This window comes from Pteropus alecto, unplaced genomic scaffold (assembly GCF_000325575.1).
Source record: "Pteropus alecto unplaced genomic scaffold, ASM32557v1 scaffold101, whole genome shotgun sequence".
Classification (NCBI taxonomy): Eukaryota; Metazoa; Chordata; class Mammalia; order Chiroptera; family Pteropodidae; genus Pteropus; species Pteropus alecto.
The window spans coordinates 14872764-14899400 of NW_006432945.1; the positions used below are offsets into that span (position 1 = coordinate 14872764).

The window sequence follows — 26637 nt, forward strand, 5'->3', positions numbered from 1 at the left end:
GTTATTGAAGGGAGTTCCACTTACAAATAAATGACTGACAAGCTTGGAAAACAACTCAATATACAAAGTAGAAAAGCACTTTAGAAGATAGCTTAAAGAAAAAAATAGTTATTAGGATTAAAAACCAAGAAAACTAAAATCTAAAGACAACCATCATGTCAATTTTTTAAAGTGGCCTATATTTACCCATTACTATTAAGCAAAATACATATATAAAGTCACCTGTTTTAAAGTCGCTTACCATAGTCCTCATCAAAGAGTTCCTGACGTTCTGACTGATACTGGGAATCAGCGATCTCTTCATATTCTTCTACCATGCTAGTACCAAACACCCTACGAACAACAATTTCATTCAGATTTCAAAATAAAAGTGTTGTTAAGGCTCTTCTCTTCAGAACGAATAACAAAATCATTAACTTTGGTCATGTTTTGAGGGCCATTAGCTTTTAAGACTCCAAAATGACGACGCTCCTTACATTGCGATCACCCACTAGTTTCCATTCGAATGTAAAATTAATCTATCTCAGGCATTTAAAAATACAATGACCAAGTTTTGATATCAGTCTAAAATGTTTCCATATATTATTGTGACAGCAAAATACCAAGCAAACGAAACCAAACACGTAAAATGATGGCTATTTTTACTTTAGAGAGAGAATTTTGACATTTTTCTAAAATGTATGCAAGGGCAATAAAGGCTTAACAGTTTATATTTCTACAGTATGAACGTCATATAAGAGAAAATTATTTCTTGCATCACTTTTTTTTAAAAGCCACTCGGTTAAATGCGTTTTGTCGGGATTACCTTATAAGGCTCAATGGACAAAAGTGCTCTGATCCGAAGTGGGACACCAGCTCCACCTACGGAAGGAAAGCACATGAGACTGGAAGCCGGCACCATGCATGCAAGATTATCTAACAAGACACTCTCTGATCTTTATTATGACATTTCTAAAAATAAAGTCCTCGTTTCCCCCAAAATCAGTACTTGTAAAGTCTGCTTTTTTGCCATGCAGTAATATGCCGAGCCCTGTTATCCGATGTTGCAAAAGAGAAGGGTGCTAACCTTTATGTACTTGATGAACATCTGAAGCAAGAGAAAGGAAAAGAAAATCAGTTCCAAAGTCTGGATAACATGCCCATAAGCAACATTTAATATTTATAAATTATTTTGCATAATTAAAGTATAGAAAGCAATGTATGTTGATGGATAAAATTGTAGTACCCTTAATTCTCTACAGAAATCGAAGCAATGATTTAAATTTTTACCATTGCAAATAGAAGTCTAATGAAATAAACTTTAAGGTCTTTCTAAAAGTAATAAACAGTCTCTAGAAACAACCTGTGTCTTATATTACTTTAAACAGTATTGCTATGTATCATCTATATATCTGAATCTACATATTGATACATATGTAGGTATATGGATCTATGTACATCCATACATACTGATCAAAGCATTAACCAGCATAATATGAAATGATATTTATTCTTGTACATTATTATATACAAGTTGTTTTAGGAAAAGCATGGATTTTTGATATGCTTTGTTATTTCAAGTATAACTTAGAAAACTAAAAGATACATATTAATCCACTTTGAAAATAAAGGCTACTAAAAAGTAATTAAGTAGATTTGGGTTTAGTTCTTTTGGGATAAGACAAACCCAGGTAAACTTACATAACATTTAATACTATAAGAATCAGAAGTAAATGTTTTTTTGCTTTTAGACTTAATTCTACCAAAAAGGGCTTTTTAGAAAACTAATCGTCAAAATGCTCTATAGTCGGCCACCATTAAAGGGACAAGGGAGGGAATTTTTTCTGGCACTTTTTCAAGCCACCAATAAAATGTTCTTCCAGTATTTACAAAGTAGATGGTGTAAAGGAGGATTCTCGGAACTATGTTGTAATATATGAGTTGTCTGAACTGTAAAATTAAATAAAACTGTTATCACATGTCAAATTTTTTAACATGTTTCTCCTCATCCCAGTATAGAAACTGTGACTGTGCTATAAAAAGGCCATTAAACAATTCTTTCACTATTCATTTTAAAAGGAACTGAAAATGTACCTCTATTTTTCTGAACACTGTTGAGTCATTAACTGAGAATATCAACTATTTTAAAAGTAGAATTCAGCATGTTTACATTACAGCTAGGGGTACTGCAAGTTTGCCCATTTATAGAAGCCAATTTCACACACGCTGAAAAAGACACAGACAGTAAATCTCAGAAGACAAGTAGGTAGCTATAAGTTTTCACATTTAAGGAAGAAAAGAGAGAATCAGAGCTGCTGTCATTCCAAAAGATCGTATTATTAACAGAGTAGTACTTGAAGGTATGGCTATTGTTTTAAGGGAAAAAAGGAGGGGAAGAGAGGAGGAGGAAATTCCTGTTTTGTCTAAATCCAAGTCAACGGTGATAATTGTGCTTGACTTACTGCTGGACAAAGGAGCGGGAAGACCGAATGAAAACGCTGACTTATTTGACTTTGGTATTTGGTCCCAGACTATTTTATTTGACACAGAAGAAAAGGCAAAATCTATTATAATAACAAGTATTTGGATATGAAAATTGAAATGACTTATGAATCTGATTCTAATAAGAAATCAGACCTGCTTTAAAGACTTCAATGACTAACAATGGTTTAGGTTTTGAAATCGAGAGAAATATAATACTATGAAGATGAGGTTTTATATAAATTCTCAAAAAAATGAGAAATAATTTAGAATTTCATCAGAGCCACAAATATCAAAAAAGTGGCCTAGGTTTCCAGTTATACAAGAAAGAATGTATTCATATTTGCTCAGAAAATAATATATCCAAGTACAAATTATTTCATTAAATCATACTTTAGAAAACTTCCTCTTAATTTTTCTGATTTCTAAACAGGTGGGGTGAGGTATAAAGTATGAATAACAGGTAGGGTTTCATTTTAGAGCTCAAGTCCCATCTGTGCAAACATTACCTTCACATATTTTGCATACATCTGTTCATCTAAAGGGAAACTCTGCACGTTCCTCTCATCTCTACCATGGAAAGTACCCAGCTTAATCCACTTACTTGTAGGATATCTAAAAAATATAAAACACAGATATTCTTTTTAAAAAACCATGTAACACATATCGAGAGGTCCCATCCATCTTCAAAATATTTCCTGCATGTTTTTTTCCCCTCTCCAGGTGAACATACTGACTTAACACAGTTTAAATATGAATTAAATACTGAGCGGAATAAACAAATTTTATTTTCCAACTAAAACCGATGGGTTCCTTTTTACGGGGACAGAGTATCTTGAAAAAAATCACACCCTTATCAAATAGAAGGGAAGACAAGAAGACGACAAAGCGGGACCAGGATCACTTGTTGACTTTTAAAACAGAAAATAGCCAAGACTGTTTTGGAGGAAGAAGGGAATACTCTTCCCACGCTGACAAGTGTGCAATGATATATATAAAGTATAAATCAAAGTACTGGTGGGCAGGGAAACAGGAAAAACCCTTTGAAATCATATTTGAATTTCACAGATCTTACACAGTTGTCCCTCCTTTAAAAGGAAATCTAATATAAAAATCTAAAATTATTTTTGTTTACCACAGCATTTAAAGAATTCCTCAAAGCAATGAGTGCTCTCTTATCACATTAAAAAATATACACACACTTGTCAGAGCCGACATGGCCATGTAACATACAAGAAAATTACAGCTTAGAGAAAAAGAAGTGATCTGAGCAAGGTTAGTGGAAGAAAAAAGGATTTTGAGGTCTTGAGGATTTATTTCAAAAACTTTATTTCTATATGCAATGCTAAGTGTGGGATCGGGGAAGAAATACCATGGAAAACCCTCTGTGGTCCACGATAGCAGAATGGTTAAATGAACAACAGCATCCTACATGGCATATTGTTGGCACACAACAAGTATTTATAGAATGAATCAACTCCTCCGTTAAGGAGAAAATATGAAGTACTCATTTAAAATAGTATGTTTAAAAGACAAATGAATATTCTCGGGATGTAAGCAGTAAAAACTGACTCTTTCGTCAGGATTAGTAAATAAATACATAGAAAAGACTGAAAGGAATATACTAAAATGTTAAAAAATACCTATCTTTGCTTGATAGGTTGTGGTTCTTTACCAAATTCCTTACAATGTATGTTTAGAATTTCTTTTATAATCACACAGACCTACAACAAAGTTTCAAAATATATCTTAACAAAAACACACCTCATGATATTAAATGAAGTACTCATGTATGTTTTTAAATAACCTTTATAAGAAATGACTGAAAATAAGAGAGCCTAACAATGAAAAGTAAGGACTTTAAAGTCACACAGATATAGATCTGAATTTTGGTTCCGCAACTCACAACTCACGTGACCTGGGCAACCCACTTAACTTCTCCTTGTCTGTTCCTTTACCTTGGAAGGGAATGACAAAACTAAACTGCTTAACGAGTGTCTACGCTACGATGGTACTACAAACTGCTACATTAATATAAAAATAAAATAATTAAAGTCTTAAAAAGTGACCCATTTAAAAAATTTTATTCTGAAGACCCAACAAAAATTCAGTAGAAACCGGCTTTAGAATTTACCTGTCACTGATAGAAACCAGAAAGTCTTTAGGAGTAGAAGAAAATAATTCGTAATTTGCAATATCAAGCTGCTTTACTTGGATTGGTTCACAAAGTTCAATAACAAACCTTCAAAAAGAACACAAGGTAATTATTTAGATAAACCAACCAAAGCGACAGTTCATACCAAACGCCACACTAACAGTCTGCATAAACTAAATGTCATGAAGTGACTCATTAAAAAAGGGGGGTGGGGGACTGGCAGCCTCAACTACCCATGAGGGAACATCTGCATTTCCCAAGCACATCGTGGGGTGAGGAGACTACAAATAAAACAAGACATTGATTTTTTATCCCGTACTTTAAAAAATATTTTTTCAATGACAAAGGTCATTCTTGGAGAATAAATGACTTCACTAAGAACAGCTGGTGATAGTATGAACTGTCTAGTCTAGAGGACAGTTTAGAATGTATACTGTTTCAAAAGGTGACATACCCTTTGATGTAGCAATACACTTTCAGAAATTTATCCTCAGGACACATGGCTCCAAACGCCTGCCCTCGTATATACATTTAATATACCAAAGCACAGTTTTTAAGCGTGTGTGGGAGGAGGGGGGAATCAACCTACATGATTAGCACAGAGGACTGATTAACAAAAGAGGGTTGATTTCATTGCCCATCCAAAGAAATACCAGACAGCCACTAAATGGCATGAGAAACCGTATGTTCCATTATATAAAAGTCTAGAAAACATAACTAACTTATAGTGATAAAAAAACAGAGCTGGAATTGTGCTGGGGGGATGGGAAGGATAAATTACCAAGAGGCAGGAGAAAACTTTTGGGGAGATGCATATGTTCATTATCTTTACTGTGCGATGGCTTCATGTATAGATGTCAAAGTTAACAAATTGTACACTTTGATATGTTGCAGATTATTTTATGTGTAGTTTATTGTACGTCAGTTACGGCTCAATAAAGTTGTTTTTAAAAAGTAATACTAGAGACCTGTATTTATGGACATGGAAAGATACCACAAAATATTGCTGCTTAAGAAAAAGTTAAAAATATGGTGCCATGTGTGTAAACTAAAACTGTGTACAGCATGGCACTGGGAAAAGAAATACTCATGACATCTAGTATCCTAATCAAGACTTTAATAAACTAATTATTATATCAAATGAGATTATACACTGACAATTAAATGTTAAATAAATCAGAAGCATCCAACTTAACATACAGTGTTTAATTCTGGAATAGCATCGCGTTCCAGGAGACTTAAGTAAAAACAACCAGGTGTCAGAGAAAAGCTCATGAAGAAAGCCACCACATCGGCTCAGTGCTCACTCTGGTTCAGGTACCACGTTAGGTGATTTAATCCCCCTTTCAGTCTTGTAACCAAACTGCAAAGGATATTATCTCCCTTTTATAAAATATAAACACTAATCCATTACTTCCCATTCTTCCCTTCTGCCTTTTAGTAGCAGAGCACCCCAAGATGCAGCCGTGCCTACGGCCACCCATCAAAGACTGCATTTCCCGGTCTTTGGCCGTGTTACTTAGTTCTGGGCAATGGGATGTCAGCGGAAGTGTTGATCGCAACTTCCAGGTCAAGCCTTTAAAATAAAGCTGTTACTTCTCCATTTGCTTGCTGCCACCTTATAGATAGGAATGAGGGTGTGGAAGATAAATCACCTCAGCAATGCAGGCAGGGACAAAGACCTTAGGGGAGGCAGAGTAATATGACAGGTGTGTGGGGCCTTTAACTGTTCTGTGTGACACCCCTGTGCCACCTACCAGCTTGGGCTTTTCTGTTGGGAGAATATTCAATGTCTATCTTACTTAAACCAGTTATTTGATCTCTGTCAAAGCAGCAGAATCAAAAGCCCTACTAGGACCTTTACAAATAAAAACAAACGCCCCAAAATAATACTTTATGATCTCAATCATGTCTTCAAATTCAATTTACAGACCAAATGGCACAATGAAAAACTAAGTTTTTAAAATGGCTCCTTAAAAACCTTAAATATTTTAGTGTGAATTTTCAAATGGAACATAAATGTTCTTTACACCAAAAGGGGTGAGGGCCAATAGTGAAAAAGAATAAGCGTTACCTATAGAGTTTAAAGTTGCTCCTTAAATTAAAATAATAATAATTATACATGTAAATCAATAAGGTGGTGGTGATTCACCTCAATCCTTTTGTAAACCGCTACTCTGGAGCAGTAAAATCAAGTAGATCAGTAAAACTGTTAGTCCATCGCACATTATTCCCCCCTTAAATCTGCTCCTTTGCCCATATTCTTAGTTATGGCAGAATCATAGCTCCAAGCAGTGAAGCCAAAATCCCAGAATATTCCCTACATGCATCTCCTTTCTCCATATCCAATGAGTAACCAAGAGCTGTCAATTTTATCTGCTCTAAGTACCTCTCAGGTACTCAGTCACCTCTCCTCTGTACCCAAACTGTCAAATGCCTTGTTAAAGCCTCACGTCTCACCTGAGCTATGACAACAGGTCCCTAACTGGCTCCAACTGCATTCTGCTATAGGCCATCTTTTGAGGACAGCTTTCTTAAAATCCCAGTGAGATAATGTCACTTATTTACTTAAAATAAACACTAACCTTCATGGACTTTAAGATAAACTTCCAAAAACTCTAAGCTGGGTGTATATGGCATTAGATGGCCTGGTTATTGCTAAACTAACTCTCCTGTCTCATCACCCACCATTACTTTAAATGTACTTTTATTCTTGTTACGACAAAAATGACTTCTTCAGGTTGCCACTACTTAGAGGTGCCCAGAAGAAATGTGCTCCCTTTAGCACCACCCCTTTATTCCTACAGTTTCTGAATACCCCTCCCCTCATCTGCTACTTCTTAGGAACCCTTCGAGACTCGCTCAGGAACGACCTCCTCCGAGAAGCCCTCTTTCATCCTCTCCTGCAGCTACGTACCATTGCTGTTTCCATAATCCCTTCCGACAGAACTTTTTACACTACGTCATAATTGTTCGACTAGATCTATCACTGTTTGTTTGGTTGGCTGTTCGACCTCCTCAAAAGGAAAAGCATTTTGTCTTCCATTTCGTATCACAGGACCTAAGGTAAGTACGGTACAGCACCAATCAAATGAACACTTTATTGAGTGACTACGTAATCATACCAATCTAACTTTAACATAAAAGTTTAACATAGTATGTACAAAAATAGAATGTGCTTTGCTAAATTTTATATTACTTACCAAATTTTAGTGCTGCAAGGATTCAACATATAAAGATCCATATTTTCTATAAGAATAGCAGATGTGCTCTATTTTAAAAGGGGGAAGGGAATAAAATTACTTAAGTAAAAATATTTATTTCAACTCTGAAGTTTTCTAGAATTTCTATATTTTTAGATCTTAAAAACAGACCTAAGTCTAGACTCTGAAGCACTCATTTGGGAAAAAACACTCATTTGGCTAAAATTTACCAGTTATGGCTATAGACAGCACTGTTAGCCTTGCAGCAAAATATTTGAACATCTGTTACCATAAAGGAAAAATAATTTTCTATTAGCTACTTCCTTTTTAAAATTTCACATGGGTTTAAAAAGTTAAAATCAGGGTGCATGCCCTTAAGGAGGTAAATGGATAAATAAACTATGATAAACATACAGACACTAGAATATTATTCAGCACTAAAAAGAAATGAGCTAAAGAGCCATGAAAAGACACGGACGAAACTTAAATGCATATTACTAAGGAAAAAAAGCCAATCTGAAAGGCTACATACTGTGTGATTTCAACTACATGACATTATAAAGAACAAACTATTTAGGGAGTAAAAAGATGAGTGGTTGGCAGGAGCTGGGGGAAAGGAGGGATGAACAGGCAGGGCACAGAGGGTTTTTAGGGCCATGAAATACCCTGTATGATACCATAATGCTGGATACATGTCATTACACCTTTATCCAAATCCACAGAATGTAGGATTCAACTCTAATATGAACTATGGACTTGGCATGACAATAATGTGTCACTGTAAGTTCATCGAGTATAGCAAACACATCTCTGGTGGCAGGCCGTCATGTGCAGGGGCACGGGGTATGTGGGAAATCTCTGTACCTTCTCAATTTGCTATGAACCTAAAATTGCTCTAAAAAATAAAATCTTTGAAAGAAAAAAAAGGGGTGCAATATATCAACCAATGTAACTAAGAATTCATACAAGAAAATGTCTTTAAAAGCATAATCCTACATTTATTAGTGAATTAGGAAAAAAGCTCATGTTAAATATAGTTCCCAGAAAATCAATGCCTATATTTAATAAAGTCACAAGGTTCCTACAGGTAGAGAAGAACTTTTATTTAAGTACCTTGGCTTCTGGATTAGCTGCCAAAATTTTGGCCCCACATTCTACTGAGGCATAATTATTTCGATTTTTCTGGACCTTTTTCGTGGCATGAAGAGCTCCATTAGAAGACGCATGCATTGACTGACCTGCAGACAAACCTTATTATAAACATATATATGATGATTATGATCGAAAATAAATACCCCAGCAACACAATAGTCTCAAAAGCTATATATAGGCTGCTGTCTAGCGAAGAACAGGTTTTAATACTTCAGAAAGTATTTTAAAAATCCATTAAGAAATTCAAAATGCTTTATCCCAACAGCTTTAAAATATCCCCGATAAACAGATCAGCTACAAAAATGCATAGTACTTATGTCTAAGTAATTTAACTAACGAAATGAAGCTTATCCATGAGAATCAAAGCTTTTACAAATATACATATTTTATTCTATGAAAGACAAATGCTATCCTTCGATCTCTAACCCCAGTATTAAGAATTCTTAACTCTGAGAATTGTCCTACAAAAGCAAAAAAAAAGTATTAATACTTTAGTCCAACTGTATCTACAGTTTAAAGCTTCATGACTCAGAACTTTCCGATTTTCCTCTTGGCCTTTATCTTATTTTAACCTCATTTAATAATTTATAAAAATGAAATTTAGTTTAGATTAAAACTGTATATAATTATACACAGGTAAATTATATATGGGTAATTAACAGCATCCTGGTAAGTTTAATCTTTAAAAAGTTTTCAAAGTTTCATTTTATTTTGCTAACTAAAAAGAGAAAAACATATTGAAACCAGTCCCTTCACAAAAAGGAAAAAGGAAAAAGGAAAAAGGAAGGGTCCCAGTGTACTCTTACTCTTTTCTTTTTCTACTTCCATGACTTTCTTCTTCCACTCATCAAACGTCGGTATATCCTCTGGGTCTTTGGGACTTGTTACAGGTGTAGCGTCAATTTCTTCTGGTTTCGTATAATCAGAACTCTGAAAGAAAGAAACAGATTTCAACTTTCAAAGACTACAGAGGTACTCTCTGGAACTTAAATAGTTCCAAAGAAGACATTTTGTAATGTTGGCTACTTTATTTACGGCTGGGGTATTTGACAACCGAACTGTAACATATGCCTGATTTGGTTTCATTGGGAAAATTTGTTCCTTCGAGATGCTGGACTATGAAATGCTGAGCTCCTATATTTATAAGAAGCATCACTGAAGCCTTCAGAACAAAGTTTAATTAGTTATGACTACATGTGAAAGACAAGGTGGAGAACAAAGTTGTAAATTAAAAAGGAACAAACGTGGACGTAGTCTTTGCAATACTCTGATTTCGTGTATTCTGTTTCTGTTAAATGGCCTTCATCTCTTTTACTTCCTTAATTCTTACCTGAAGGGGGCCGAAACTTCTCTGACAACATTTTTTCAGGAAATTCTGTACAGGCCCCTATCTGAAGTCGAAGGAGAACTCAGAAGGAGAAAGGAAAATAAAACTGTGATACAGGGAGAAGCCGTCTTTACTGTTTGGATCTCGCTCTTCAATATAAGCTGGTTTAGTTGTATTTTGCATACAAATAACAAAAGATAAAGTATCACTTTGAAATAATTATGGTTGAAGAGCCTACATTTAACCTTGTACTATTTAGTTGAACTTATATTCTGAAGATACTTAAATTTAATAATCAATGCTTCTTCCACTTAGCTAAGAACATGCTTAAATAAGGACTATGCGTCCAACATCAAAGAGGTGATGGTGGCAGAAAGCATTGAACCGCATATACCCGAGGGGAGTTCACAGCAAGAGCAACTTTACATACGGACTGTACACTGGCAACAACACAGGGAGCACAGCTCACTGCAGTTCCACATTCGTCATTAACCGCGTGACCACCGGTTTTATGGCAAACATGGTTAGCAGATTACGGATTAGCTAAAAACAAAAATGCACTGCACAGTGAAGTAGGAGACAGTGCAAGGTACACACCCACCTCGTTTTTCAAGTTATCTGAAGCATTCAGTGCAGATTTTGGATCACCATCACTCTGATCACTGGCTGAAACTTCTGACTCAAATTCTGATTTTGTTATCTTTCCTTTGCCATGTGAAGATGACACGTTTTCTATATGTTGGCCAACAAGGCTATTTGAAACCGAAAGACAGAAACAAATTTTAGCTAAATAATAAATTCATACGATCTAATTATTATCATTACTATATACAAAATAAACCAAGGAAAGAGCAAAGAGATCAGCTTTCTCTCAATCATAAAGTGGAATTAAACTCCACGCGCCAAAGGCCATTCAAACGCGACACTGCCGTTATTCCAGAATGTGCGAAGGGCGATACACCTGCTCGCACCCACCTTTCATGTGGGCTGACAAAGGCAGGCTGGTCGGCTGGTGCGTCTGCATGGAGAGCCTCAGCAACATCACAGTCAGTTTCAGACTGCTCAGTTTCAGGTGGCGTGGCTATAGGAATAGTACCAGATTTTTCTATTTCACTAAGAATAGAAACAAACAAACAAAAAAGAAAAGCTGGTAATTTAACTGACATAATGTAGCATAAGTTAAAAATGGTATCAGTAATTTTCAAACCATAATCTTAGCCAGAGAAGAATGCTTTACAGTTCTGCAGACTGTTTTCAAGAATTCACTTATTTTAAATCATGTAAAGTCAACTGTTGACTCTTGATCTGTTAGTGCCCTTAGACTCTCATTAGCTAATTACTAAATTTGGTCGTATCAACAAAAATAAGATTTTTAAATTATTTCTTCTAAGTGTGTCTCTAATGTTTCATTTCCTAGTGTAGTAAAGTATTCCGTACTATACTCTTAGTACAGTGTTCTACCAATGTTGGAGTTGTTGCCTATAGCATCAAAAAACCATCTATTATTTCAAAACATTGCACTAAAGTTCTTAAGGCACTTTTAGAATTTCATTTTAAAAATATAATCCTAATACTTTTCTTTAAATCACTTCCATTTCATGAAAGGGTCATGTCAAATATAACAGGAAAATAAGGTACTGTTCAAACATATAGTATCTAGCCTTAAATTCTTTCTGAAATAAGTATTTAATATTTAAAGATTTTAAATATTAAGCACATCTCCTGTTCTCTTGTCCTTCACTGGAACGAACTCCTAAATAGTAACTGAGACATTCTGTGTGCAGTTCCTTCAACTCAGCCCTTACATTCTTGAGGAGACTGGTGTTTAAAAAGTGCCTGTGGTAAAAAAATAGTAATGATGATAATAATGACATTAATTGACATACTATGTGCCAGATATTGTCCTATGTGTTTTATATGCATTAGCTCAATTGATAAAGAAAATGCTTAATGTAGTATTGAGAATTTTAGTTAATTCTTTGTAATATTGCTTGAACTAAGAGTATATAATAAGTTGTTAAAACTTTTTTCTAAATTAAGAAAACCCTAAGCCTAAATATTCTAAATACTTATTATCAAGTTTGAAAAGGTATCTATTCACACAAAGACATAACTATGAATGGAATGCTGCAATGATACTTAATAGAAATGAATAATCTGACATTTGAATTTTTTGATAATTATAAGGAAGATTACTTAAATAAGCATTGTGTTTCTCAAACAACTGGAACCTCATGGCTGGGAACCAATCAACAACACTAAGTTAAGCAGCCAAATACATACTCGTTATATTGTAAAATCATTACATTAAAAAGTAATAAAAACACAAAACGCAGGCATTATAACTTACTTAGGTCTGCTCTATAGCCTTAACTTTAAATCTGAGTATCAAGATGCCTTATTCCATAAAAGAAAACTTTCTATTATTATCTAACGAGATTATTATTATTTTTTTTTTTTCTTTACTTTGCAAAGACTTACTCAAGCTTTGGGATTGGAATGATTTCTGAGGTAGAAGAGCTGGAAATATTTTCGATGTTTTCACTGCCCCCAGCTACACTGGAAGAATCTTGTGGATCAACTGTAGAAAGTGTTTCAAGCATAGGTGGACTTAACTTTTTTGACTCCATATTCTGTTTTGAAAAAAGGTACATTAAATGTTGAGATTAGTAAATTACCTCTTTAGCTGAACAGGACTGTATAAAGAGTATGTCTCCAAGTGACAAAATAAAGAACATTCATTAAAGTATTTTCTCTTCTTCCAACGTTATCGCCCTAAGGAATATATTTCAGATTAAAATACAAGCTCTACATGTTTTTCATGGCATTTCATGAACTGGGACAAATGAATTTGTCTTTCTTCTTTCTTATTTCCTATTCTGTAACAGAACCTACAAATATTTCCCTCTTACTGTAATTAATTAATGCTAGTAGCAATACAGAAATCCTACGTAAATATAAAAAATAGTACAACACACAGTCCTTGCCCATGAGTAGTTCAGAAGATAATTTTTATTAATAGAAACAACACAGGGCAAGTAACATTACAAAGCAATACATGAATCTTGCTGCTCCTTCAGCCCTGCGTGCTCTGGGCCATTCGCCTCTTCAAAACACACTCAGAAATCTTCCTAACACCCGGTCATATTTAAAAACCCCTATCAGCACGTCCTCCCCCACAAACAACCCTAAACAGACCCAGCCATTCCCCTTCCTCCAGGCCGCCACTGTTCCCGGTGCACACTTTTATCACAGCATCCATAACACGTCACTGTCCTTATTTACATCTCCTCCTCTCCAACTCGACTATAAACGTCACGAGTAAGGACTATATCGCTTGATCTTCACGTTCCCAATGTCCAGCACAAGACCTGGCATACAGCTTGCTAACTGAGGCTCGAGTGAGAGGTCCTTATGCGCAGTTCAAGGAAAAGACAGACTGCGGATGACCGTGGACTGGAAGAACCGGAACTCAGGAGGCGCAGAGCAAGCACAGACATGAGACTCAGAAGAATATAAAATGTGATCAATTGGGGAATTACTTACACTGAAATGGAAAATTCACAAAGGGATGCAAATAGTTTGCATTTTTGGTGGAGGCCTTGAGAAATATTATCAAATACTGTATTATCATTTCGACATGTATTCAATGTAAAAAAAAATGAGGTGTTTTACGCTTTCATTTTCTTTTACAAAGTCTCCGAAACCTGACATATATTTTATAATTATAGCAAATCTCAATTTGGACTGGCCACATTTCCGATGCTCAAGAGTCACATGTAGCTAGTGGCCACTATACTGAATAGCATGGTCTATAAGATGCAATGAACACTTCAAAATATTTGAGCAAGAGTATATCATGATGGAAAATTCTAGAAAATGAACAATAGTAGGACTATTCAGGATAGTGATATAATTAGAAGGGCTACGGAGATCACTTTTCTCTTACTCTTCAGCACGAAAGTTTGACAAATGTCCTCCAAAATTCAACAAAATGAAAGTCACTATATCTCCTTAGATAGCCCAATTAAGTCATAAAATAGCTGCCTGAATTTTAAAGAGAATTCTCCCTTGTATTGAGCTGAAATTTGTTTTTGTTAATATCTGAGGTAGTTTATCCTTAGTCCTTCTTCCAGCTCAAATCTCCCAGCTCTTTCGGCCATTTCTGATATTAAATGCTTTCCACATGCTTCAGCATTCCGGTCAGCTTACATTCTGGTCTAGTTTTTATTATCTTTCATTAAACCTAGTGTACAAAATGGAAAATAGTATTCAGGACATAAGATGAGAGAAAAAGGGAAAAACATATTTTGACCTATTATTTATTAATTTGTATTTCACACTAAGTGGTATCAAAATATCCTGTGTTCTACATATAAATACTTTCTTCTGTTTTAAGTTAGGAAAAAAGTCTCCTGACATTTGAAAACCTAAAGAGACAAGACATATTATAGTGAGCCAAAATAAAACCTAAGAAGAAATGAGAACTTACACCCAAACTTTCACTACAAAGAAAATGGTCTCAACTATTATTAAATCAGTAATTTTGCACTTTCTCAAAAGCTGTACTCTTAGCAGGTAAATAGTATTAAGACCAGTTGCACGGTTCTTCAAAAGAAAAAAATAACAATACCCAATGTGAAAAAGCTGACCACTAAAAATCAAAGCAACGTGACTTACTTGTACATCCACAATGTGGTCATCTTTTAGTTTCTGTTCTTCTGGAGGAATAGGTAAGTTTGAACCCACTTTTCCAGATAATTCAGCACTGACAGGTCCCTCCTTTTCATCCTATATTGCAAGAAAGAAAAAAGCTAATAAAAATTGGTTCATAAAACAGTTCTGAAACAATATTAAAGACCATCTCTTTCTATACTTTACAACCAAAACAGTGTCTTGTACGCATTTGACTCTAATTACTTTTGTTCACACATTTACCATCCATCTTCCCGCATTCCCCTCCTTGCCCCTACACCTAAAATGTACACTGAGCTCAAGAACCTCATTTGATTTCTTCATAAGCACTTTAGTCCCACCATCCAGCACTATGTGTTAGGCACACAATAAGACTTCAGTAAATATCTGATAAACGAATGTATTTATAGCTCTTTGGATCATCTCTCTTTTGACACTCACTTTCAAGTTTCAGGTACCTTTATGTCTTTAAATGTATCTTCTAGAATGTAGAATGTAAGCTTCATAAAAACAACGTTCACATTCATCTTTGTTTAAGTAACCTATATAGCATATACCAGGCATCTAAATGTTTGCGGAAAGAGTATGTTTTCCCCCTTAATGCTTTGCTAAAATTCATTCTTATAACATTAAGTCTTCAAATTTCTCATCGAAGAAGAGATCAGATCTAAGTCTTGCACATTGTGGGTGAAAACATAAAATTACACTCTGGAGAGATATTCAACAACAGTCTTCAAAATTGTAACATGTTCCATCCCTGAAATATATTCTACATAACTCAAAAATTATAATAATCCACTCCAAATATCATGCCAAAAACACCCCCAAGCATATAAGTATGTATGTTCACACACAAACATACATAAACACATAGCTGATACAATGCAAAAGTCTGTGAATGAAGAAATGTTTAATTATGACATATTTATATAATGAAATAAAAATGTAGCCATTCAGAAGAATACAGCAATATGAAAAGGTGTCCATGAGATATTATTAGGGGACAGTGAGAAGTCAATATGCATTATATTTACAATATGACATATTAATGAAAATAAAAACATTAATTTGTTTGCTACATACTGGTATATCTAAACCTAAGAGAACAGTCTGTACATTTTCACAAGAAACTGTAAATTATGGTTCCTTTGGGGAGGGAAATAGGATATAAATATTTTATAGTCAGTATAAATTCCTTCTGTATTTTAAAATAAGTACATTGATTAGGGGGGCAAATCTAGTCAATATTCATCTTTTATCATTTAAAATGATAAATAAATAACTTAGAGTCCATCAAGTTTCTTGGACTGATCTATTCACCCCACCCAATTACATAAAAGAAACTAGCCATGGGTTGCTGACTCTCTTTATAAGCTGTATTACTAATAGTTTTTAATTTATAAGAACAGGGTTTCCTTAGAAACCCTTTATTCAGTAAATTAAAAAGCAAGCCACCAGTTTTCAGTTCTCTGAATAGGTGCTACTTTTCTCCCTATTGTAAGACCAAGGATGTTGTTACGACATTCCAAACATAAGCAATAAGAATATATAAATATCCTAGAGATTGCTTAATTCCAGAGTTACCCAAGTAAGTCCTCAGATTATAGCAAGGAAATTTACAAATCTCCACCAAAAATTACGTCATAGTATTTTTGAAATTACTTTTATTTTGAAGATTTTGAAGCAGTCTTAGAAAGATGACACACAAATGACATCGTCAACTTTATTTACGGTACCTTGCTCTGGAATCGTACATCTTCATTTTCTAGCGCACAACTGTCATCTTGAGAGTAATATGATGAAGCTGAAGAACTCTCTTTACAACATACATGCCAACTGGGAAGCCTGTAAAACATGCATCACCACCATCGCCACCAAAAGAAAAAAGAAAGAAAAAAGAAAAGGTGTTAAGCAAAGGGCTTGAATTTGAGGCAATAGCCACACAGATGGTTCTTATCTAATGTCCTTAAGAACTTAACTTAATGATGACAAATGATGTACATAAGACAAGGGATTTTATTTAACATCCTAAGAAAAATATAGAAAAAAAAAGTAAGGCACTATGAATTTCATGAAATATACAGAAAAGACTTCACAAAAGGAATATTTGATAATTATCTCAGAAGGAATAGAGAAAGCTGTTAAAGCACCAGGTGCCAATAATATTCTAAATTCTAACCAACAGTTAAGAACAAATAACTCTAAAGTATCTAAACTATTTCAAAGCATAGAAGCTTCCAATATATGTTATGAGGAACATAACAGTGATATCAAAAATTAACAGAAAGAGCACACACAAGTAAATACCATAGGTTAATGATACTTATGAAATGAGACACAAACAAAGCTTGTAAAGAAAACAATAAAGAAAAGTCTCTAAGAACACAGCAAAGAAATAACATGCCACTGTTATGATCAAGTAGCATTTAGCACTCACTGATATTCAAAAATGGTTTAAAATAAAATCTATTTATTTAGTTTGCCATAGAAAAATACCAAGGAAAAATATCTTATAATTTATCTCTACAGGCACCGAAAGACATCTGCCAAATTTGCACATCCCTCAAGACATTTTAAGTCAATAAGTAGATATTTAACGTGGGAAACATATATGCATAATACACAAACCAAAAAGCCAATATCAGACTTAGTGAAGGAACCTAAAAATACCCCTATTTAGATCTGAAACAAGGTAAGAATGTCCATTATTACTAGCATTACATAGTAAGATAAAAAAGGTATAAAAATGGAAAAAGAGAGTAAATTATCACAGATGATGACTTTATACAGGTGGAAAACTAAAAAGAATCACCTACTGAAAGAAGTCTTGGGTACGAAAATCATATTCCTAGGTATAAAATTAGGAAACAAATCAATAGACTCTACTCAAACCATTACCACCAGTTACAAAATGTAAATCCTTCAGGTGTCAACCGAAACAATAAAATACTAAATATAAACTTAGCAAGAAATGTACAATTAAGTAGAACTGTTTGAAGTTGCCAATATTTGACAATTCTTTAACTTGAAAAAAAGTCAATTTTACACAATTCGAGCTAACGTGTGGAAGATTTTAAAACCATACATGGACTTAAATAGAACAAAAAGCAGAAGGAAGAACTTACCCTTTTTTCTTTTCCTGCCTCATTATTTGAGCTGGGACCTCTCAATGTACATACCTTAATTTAAAAGTACTCTACTGCTAAAAAATTCTAACCATCATCTGAGCCTTCAGAGAACGGTAATCTTTTGGCTGGTGGAGGGCCCTGCCTTGATGCCGATGGCTGCTGACTGGTCAGAGTGGTGGCTGAAAGATGGGGTGGCTGCGGCAATTTCTTAAAATAAGACAATCATGAAGTTAGCCGCGTCAACTGACTCTTCGTGAATTTCTCTGGAGCATGTGATGCTCTTTCATATCTACCGTATAACTTCTTTCAAAACTGGAGTCGATCCTCGCAAACCCTGCTGGCTGCTTTATCAGATAAGTTTATGTAGTAATTCCAAAACCTTTGTTGTTATTTCAACCATCTTCACAGCATCTTTACCAGTAGATTCCATCTCAAAAAAACACTTTCTTTGCTCTTCCTAAGAAGCAACTCCTCGTCCATTCAAGTTTTATCATGAGATGGCAGCAATTCGGTCCCATCTTCAGGCTCCACCGCTAATTCCAGTTCTCTCGCTGTTTCCACCGTATCTGCGGTTACTCCCTCCACTCGTCCTGAAGCCCTCAAAGTCCCCCATGAGAGGTGGAATCGACTTCTTCCAAACTCATGTTAATGTTCACGTTTTGACCTCTTCCCATGAACTGTAAATGTTCTTAATGGCATCTAAAATTGTGAATCCTTTCCAGAAGGTTTTCAATTTCTTTTGCTCGGATCTATTAGAGGATTCACTATCCGTGGCAGCCATTGCCTTCCAAAAGGTATTTCTTAAATCAGTAGACTTGAAAGTCAAAATTATTCCATGGGCTACAGAAATGTTGTGTTAATGGGCATGAAAACGCTATTAATCCTGCTGTGCATCTCCATCAGAGCTCTTGGGGGACCGGGTACACTGTCAACATCTTGAAAGGAATCTCTTTTTTCTGAGTAGTAGGTAGGTCTCAACGGTGGGCTTAAATATTCAGTAAACCATGCTGTACACAAATGTGCTGTCATCTAGGCTTTGTTCTTCCATTTATAGAGCACAGGCAGAGTAGACTTAGCATCATTCTTAGGGGCCCTAAGATTTTCAGAATGGTGAGCACGGGTGTCAACTTGAAGTGACCAGCTGCACTAGCCCCTAACGGGAGAGTCAGCCCGCCCATCCATCCTTGCAAGCTTTGAAGCCAGGCATTTATTCACCCCCATGAAAGCCCCATCTTCCAGTACGAGGCTGCTTCGTCTGCATTGAACATCCGTCGTTGAGTGCAGCCGCCGTCGTGAATGATCCGCCTACATCTGGATGACTCGCTGCAGCTCCTGCATCGGCACTTGCTGCTTCACCTCGCACTTTAAGGTTATGGTGTTACGGAGACGACTTCTTTCCTGAAACCTCGTGAACCAACCTCTGCTGGCTTCAGATTTTCCTCACGCGGCTCCCTCACCTCTCCCAGCCTTCGCAGAGGGCCTTGCTCCGCATTAGGCTTTGGCCTCAGGGGGCACTGCTGTCGCTGGGTAATCTCCTATCCAGACCAATAAAACTTTCTCCCCGTCAGCAGTAAGGCTGAAGTTTCACTTTCTTGACATTCACATGTTCACTGGAGTAGCACTTTTAATTTCCTTCAAGAACATGTCCTTTGCATTCACGACTTGGCTGTTTGGTGCAAGAGGCCTAGCCTTTGGCCTGTCTTGGCTTCTGACGTGCCTTCCTCGCTGAGCTGAATCATTTCTAGCTTTCGATTTAAAGTGAGAGACCTGCAAATTCTCCTTTCACTTGACACTCAGAGGCCACGGCAGCATGATTAGCTGGCCTCGTTTCAATATTGTCGCATCTGGGGGAACAGGGAGACCCAAGGAGGGGCAGAGAGGGGACTGGCTGGTCAGCGGAGCACTCAGAACGCATTTATCAGTCAAGTCTGCTGTCTCGTAGGGCCACAGTTCGTGCTGCCCTGAAACAATTATAACAGTGACATCGAGATCACTGAACACAGATCGCCATTAACAAAAAAGTTCGAAATTTTGTAAGAATTATCAAAATGTGACACAGAGACCTGAAGTAAGCAAATGCTGTTGGGAAAAGGGCACCGAAAGACTTGCTTGATGCGGGTGGCCGCAAACCTGCAGTTTGTAGACACAAGTGTCTGTGAAGTGCGACAAAGTGAAGCTCAGTAAAGCAACTGCACGGGCGCCTCAGGCACCTGGAGACACTCTTAGGCCCAAACGAAATCATCTTCCCAGAAGGAACTTTACCGGGTGTGGGGGGAATGCTAAAATAATATCACCAAGCTCTGCCTGCTCTTTAACAGAGAACCACACAAAAAAAGAAACGGCTTTTCAATGACAATGTAACCAGTTTTTATGCAAGTAACTGTAAATTTTTTTTAAAAAAATTTGCAGAGGATCCAGTTACAAAAAGCACAATTCTGCCACCTCCGAAACTACGGCTATCTCAGTCCTCTGGAAAGAGACCGTATTCACCAAGTCTCCCTATCAGGAAGTCACTGACCATCTCGTAAACACCCACACCAGCTCCAATTGTGGCCACCACATAACTTTATAAAATGAAGTGAGCCTGTTGAAAAAAATAAATGAAAAACTTTCAGCAACCATTAAGTCGATTAACAAATTTCATTAAAAAAATAAAAATAACTAAGTCAAATTTCAGGTGATATAAAGCTAGAGCAACCTAATATTAAAAAATTTATCCTAGAGTAGAAATTGCCACAAAACTTCCTCAAGACCTTTAAACATCAACAACTCCAAAAGGTCTGGTCTACAGAAAATAATTATTACGGTCTGATGGGAGGTGGAAAGTAACAAAAATAAAATGTAAGCTGGAACAACATTTCAAGAAAGAACATGCCTAGTGTGAACATGGCTTTCATCAATTTTCTTCTGTTTAAATGTTTTCTGAAGAAGTGCCTCAAAACTAATACAAGCAAATGAGTTACTACATCATCTATGTGATGATGTAAAATTATAATTACTACTACAATTTATAGGCAAGAGGTTTCAAGCCATGAGTGCTGATGTTGAATTTGGTACTCAGAATTAATGGAGAAAAAAAGATAAAACTTCATGAAAGGGATACAGTAATGAAAGTCTTTCCAATTCCTTCAGGTCACAATAACGCAGGTGTACAGCAAGGATCTGCAGAGGTAGATGATTTAACAAGAAGATACATTCAACCATGACAATTTGCTCACTGGCCTAGCGTGACGGTTAAAAGAATAAGGACTAGAATCACACAGCCTGTACGATTTGGGGCAAGTTCATTAAACAAATATTTATCTGTACCTCCTTCCTCAAAATAATATTACCTATATCATAGGACTGTTTTGTGGACTCGAAGAGAAAGCACTTAGAACTCAGTGTTTTTTCCTTAGAACGTGGTCCAGTGAGGATAACTGATATAGACTGCTTCAAGTTCATTTTTACTTTTGAACTATTCCTAATTTATTCTTTTATCCTCTTACCCAGTGCCGATCTGATACAATACTATTATAAAATGTCCTTGATACTAAAATTTTACCCAATCCTATAACTTCTACAACACTGAATAAATACTTAATTAAAAAACCCCATTTGGGAGATTTCTATCTATTTGCACAGGATTTCTAGGACAATCTACTGACCACACACTAAAGGTTCAAAAGAAGACTGAAATTCCAGAGACTCAAGGTCTAATAAACTGTACTCTCCAAACACACTGCAACAAAATTTGAAATTAAAAGACAGCTAACAACATCTTAAGCCTGGAAACAAAAATTATACAGCAGGATAATTCTTCAGTTAAAGAGAAAATAGTAAGAAGCATTCTGGAATATTATAGCAAAAGACTACAGGTCAAAATTGGTGGGATGCAGATAAAACACAACAGGAAAATTATGTTTTTGAACACAACTGAAGACAACTACTGTAAACAAAAGAGCTTATCTTTCAAGTCGAAAAGGTAAAAGACAATATAAATCCAAAGGAAAAACGAAGTATATAAAAACAGAAATCACTGAAATAGAAAGCATAAAAAGGCAAAAAAGATTAAAAAACCAAAAGCTGGTTCTTTGAAGAAACTATTAAAAAGAACAAATCTCTGGCAAAACCAACTAAAGAGACTTGGCGATGCAAATTAACAAAATAGAGTATAAAAACATGAAATAACCATGCACAAAAAACAGATTTTTTAATTACAAAATGTCACAAACTATATACTGATGTATTTTAAAACCTAAAAATATGGCTATTTCTAGGAAAATAGCAAAATTGGCACAAAGTATACAAAAATTGGAATAAACTAATGATAATTAAAAGAATCTGAGTGGCTTAATCCACACCTCACCTAGAGAAGGGGGAAATCCCAACCCAGTTTTTTTTCTTTCACTTTTTATTTGGAAATAATTTCAAACTTTTGGAAGAACTGTCAGTATAGTACAAAAAATATCTACAAACTCTTTACCCATAACAACCTACTGTTAACATTTTACCCATTTGCTCCATCATTTGCCATTCGCTCACTGCATACATTCATTCTCCCTCCCTCTCTCCCCTTCTCCACGTAATTTATCTCTAAATATCTTAATACGTACTTCCGCAGAATAAGAACATCCTCATGCATAATCGAAGTACGATCATCGACTTCAGTAAATGTTTCACTGACACGTTATTCTATCATCCATATGTAAACTGTCAATTAACCCAATAATGGCCTCACAGCATCCCCACCCCTCACTCCAAGTACAGAATTGAGTCTGAGATCCTGTCCAGCACTGTCACGTGTCCTCAGTCTCCTTTCACCTGGCACAGTTCTTGGCCTTTTTCTTATGTAGCACCGATATTTTTGAAGAACTTGGTCGTTTTATTTTTAAATAATATGATCCTTAGTTGAGGTTTATCTGATGTTTCACCATGACCGGATCCAAGTTATGTATTCCTGGCCAGAATCCTCCCTCAGTGATGACGTGTCTTTCCCCGGGTAATACATGCAGAAGCAGCGTGCGCTATCCATCTGCTTCAGCAATTGCAATTCCACTGTTAGCTACTTCCCAAGAAAAATGAAAACTAAGCCCATAAAAAGCCTTGTACGAAAATATCCCTAGTAGCTTTTACTCATAATAGACAAAACCTGGAAGCAGCCCAGATGTCCAACAACAGGAGAACAAACAAACATAGTATATTCATATAATGTACTATTACGCGCAACGAAAAGGGACAAATTAATGATAATGAAACAACATGAATAAATTTCAGAAACATTACCCCGAGTGAAAGAACCCAGACGCGAGAATAAATACTCTATAATCCCATTTAGATGAAGTTCCAGAATTAGCAAAACTAATACAGGGTGACAGAAATCGAATCACTGGTTGTGCTCTAGGAGATTTGCCAGAAAGGGATATGAGAAAACATTCTGGGATGGTGGAAATATTCTATGTCTTGATGGGTTACAAAGAGGTATGCACATGTCAAAAGTGATGCAACTATGTGCAGTTAATATATGGGCATTTCATAGTCTGTAAATTACCTCAATTTAAAAACATAAGCAAAAAAGTCAATATTTTCCTCCCCAGGAATAACAAATAGAAAATAGACTACTAGAATAACAAAATTTGTAAAATAATTTAGAAATTAATCTAGGTGATACACAACTATTTATAACTCTGGTAATAATCATAAAATGAAGAGATAAATAAATGAAGACCTACTATGTTCATAGATGGAAAGCTGGTGACAGCAATGTAAAGGCAGTAATTCTCTCCAAAGTAATTCATGGCTCAAATATAACTCCTATCAAAACACCCGAAGAATCCTATTGTTCGAAATATGATGTAGGAAAAAAAGTGGTCCAAGAATAACTAAATTAACCAAAAAAAGCAAAGACATGTGGTTCACCTTGCCAGATAATTAAATTTATTACAAAAGCACTCTAATTAGACTGCAGGACTGGGGTAGCAACAGACAGACAACTGGAACAGAGACTCCCAAATGCATTCGCTGGCAAAGTCTCTCTTTAGAAGCAGCATACACATAGTGCTCAATAAATACCCACTGAATGAATGAATGCCATCACACCTTCCTGAAGGCATCTGCCACATCATTAACTGCTAGAATTCATTTTAATGATGATTCCAGTAACTAAAGCAAGTAAAAAATCGTGTTAAGTGGAAAAAAATAGGAAAAAGAATGAGATTAATAGCATTATACCATTTACGTAAATTTCAAAACGCAAAATAATTTTGGAAGAAAAACCCACATCTAAATAAATACACAAAGGTTGACTGGAAAAATCCATCAAGTGCACTCTAGAATAAATGCCTGAAATGGAGGTTCACAGGCGTGAAGCGGAAGACAGAAGATAAAAGAAAGACGACGTGAAGCGGGACAAAAAAGGGAACGCGGAGAAAGACTGCGGCACCAACAGGTGCGAGCGGCCCCACCGTAGGCATCTGGTGTCTCCGGAAGAAAAACGTCATTTTTTTTATTTGTCAAGACTTTTAAAGTATTAATCCAATTTTTACAAACAAAGAACCTAAAGCTCAGGAGCTAACTTGCCTGAAGTCACTCGGCTTGTGACTGCAAACCTAGATCCAGCTCTCTCCAAAGTTTTCTGTATTGCCGCATTTCATATTTAATATTCTTGGGGCAATAGATGAAAAAGTTTAAGAAAATCGCACTGATACATTCACTCAAGAACTGATGGTATTAGTCAAGGCTAATTACAGCATTACATAAACATATCAGAACTATCACAAAGGAAGAGCGACATTTACCGTATGATTTGAACACTGGCAACGTGATAAATATGAAGCTTTGTAATGTACTGGCTAGGGCATGGACTTCGGAGTCAAGAGACCCAAGTGTTAATCCTAGGTCCCCCGTTTATAAGTTCTATGTTCTTGGACAAATTACAAAACATGTGTGCCTCCACATCAATTCTGTAAAATGAAGTTATGATGAGGAAAATGAAATAATGCACGTGCTACGCTCAGCCTGGCACAGAATATGCACTCAAATGTTAGCCGGTATCAGCTACTGTCCTTCCGATCTTCTTCCACTTGTCGAATTCCAGAGTTGTGTATACTTTATAGTCTGAACTTCTTCACCTTCTACTTAGTTCTCAATCCACTGAATTGTAATTTCTGCCCTCATTACACCACTGAAATTGGTATGGTTGTGGCAGAATTTACCTTTTTTGATTTCTCTGCTGCATATGGCAACTTTGACGACTGCTTCCACTTGAAACCCTCTCCTTGGCTTGTCAAATTACACACTTCCGCTGCTCATCGCTCTCTGGCTCTTCTGAGTCCCCTTTGACATGCTGCTTCTGCTCACTACTTAAATTCTGTTCTCCATCTTCCCTTCATCCGCCACAGACATTTCTTAGTAAATCTCAACTACTTTCATGGTTTTCAGCTGATGGCGACCAAGACTTTTATCTTTAGCTTTGATTACTTTTTCCTAACTAGTCCATTCCTTAAAACCCTTCAATGATACCCTATATTAATGCTGAGGATAAATTAAGCTCACTTAATAGTTGAATCTCTCTTCCTTCATGTTCCAAGATATATCAAAAACAAACAAATAAATAAACCCAAACATGAACACAATCTCTTCCTTCTCCCAAATCTCTTCCTACATCCCTGATCTCGCCATGTGGCACTGCTATCTGCCCTGTCCTTACGTTAAAAACCTGAAAACCAGCAGTACGACGCCTCATCCTTCACCCTTACCTGCCATCTCCAGTTTATTTTACCTCCAATTTCTGTAATCCATTTCCCCATCCCTGTTATGATCGGCTTAGCTCAAGCTTCATCTCTTACCGAGATCACCCCTAACAGAGCTTCCTAATTCCTACCTTGTTACCTCTGCAGTCCAATCCTTCACATCATTGCCAAAAACCTAATAGTAAATTATCAGGAGACCATTCTCCCACTGAAGACCCTTTATAGACTATACATGACAAAATTCAAGCTTCCCAGAATGATATTTAAAAATCTCTAAAATTCTTTTACTGTCTAAGTCTTCAGCTTTGTAATTCCTGCCACTCCCTGCCTCCCACTTTCTGCTTCGGGGATACAGAATTGCTTGTGTGTTCCTTGAACACATACCATGCTGTCTCATGCTTCCAAGTCTCCAGCTCATGCTGTTCCCTCTTCCAGGAATGGCCTGCCCCTGCTCTCACTCCCCACCATCCAAAACCTGACTAAATTCTTATCATTCTTTTTTTCTGGGGGCAGGAACTAGTTAGAAACTAGAAGACTTTCCTGATGTCCCACAAGCTGGGGTTTGGTGACCCTCCTCTAAATTCCCGCAGCCCTTCGGCAGCGCATCTCTATCTGAGCACTTACTACACCCACCTGAAATGAACTTTACGTTTCTGTTTCTCACACAACACTTAGCTCTTCCTTTAACCATGGATTAAAACAGCTTTTGACAAAGGGCTTAGAAAAGGGAGAGCCCAGTACAAATCGAATCCCTGGTACAGAAACATAGTGCTAGCCATTCAATTAG

General features: G+C 36.1%; 1 protein-coding gene across 1 annotated transcript in view; it reads right to left on the reverse strand.

Annotated features, from left to right (window-relative positions):
• SUCO (SUN domain containing ossification factor) overlaps positions 1–26637 on the reverse strand; it is a 58964-nt gene that overhangs the window by 25975 nt on the left and 6352 nt on the right. The window contains exons 2-14 of the mRNA XM_025044003.1: positions 16729–16837; positions 14978–15088; positions 12779–12930; positions 11273–11410; positions 10899–11049; positions 9777–9900; positions 8932–9056; positions 7819–7886; positions 4595–4702; positions 2970–3075; positions 1067–1087; positions 806–861; positions 242–333 (exon numbers count right to left, since the gene is read on the reverse strand). Of these exons, the coding sequence (XP_024899771.1) occupies positions 242–333; positions 806–861; positions 1067–1087; positions 2970–3075; positions 4595–4702; positions 7819–7886; positions 8932–9056; positions 9777–9900; positions 10899–11049; positions 11273–11410; positions 12779–12930; positions 14978–15088; positions 16729–16837 (1361 nt within the window). The remainder of the gene's footprint in view (positions 1–241; positions 334–805; positions 862–1066; positions 1088–2969; positions 3076–4594; positions 4703–7818; positions 7887–8931; positions 9057–9776; positions 9901–10898; positions 11050–11272; positions 11411–12778; positions 12931–14977; positions 15089–16728; positions 16838–26637) is intronic.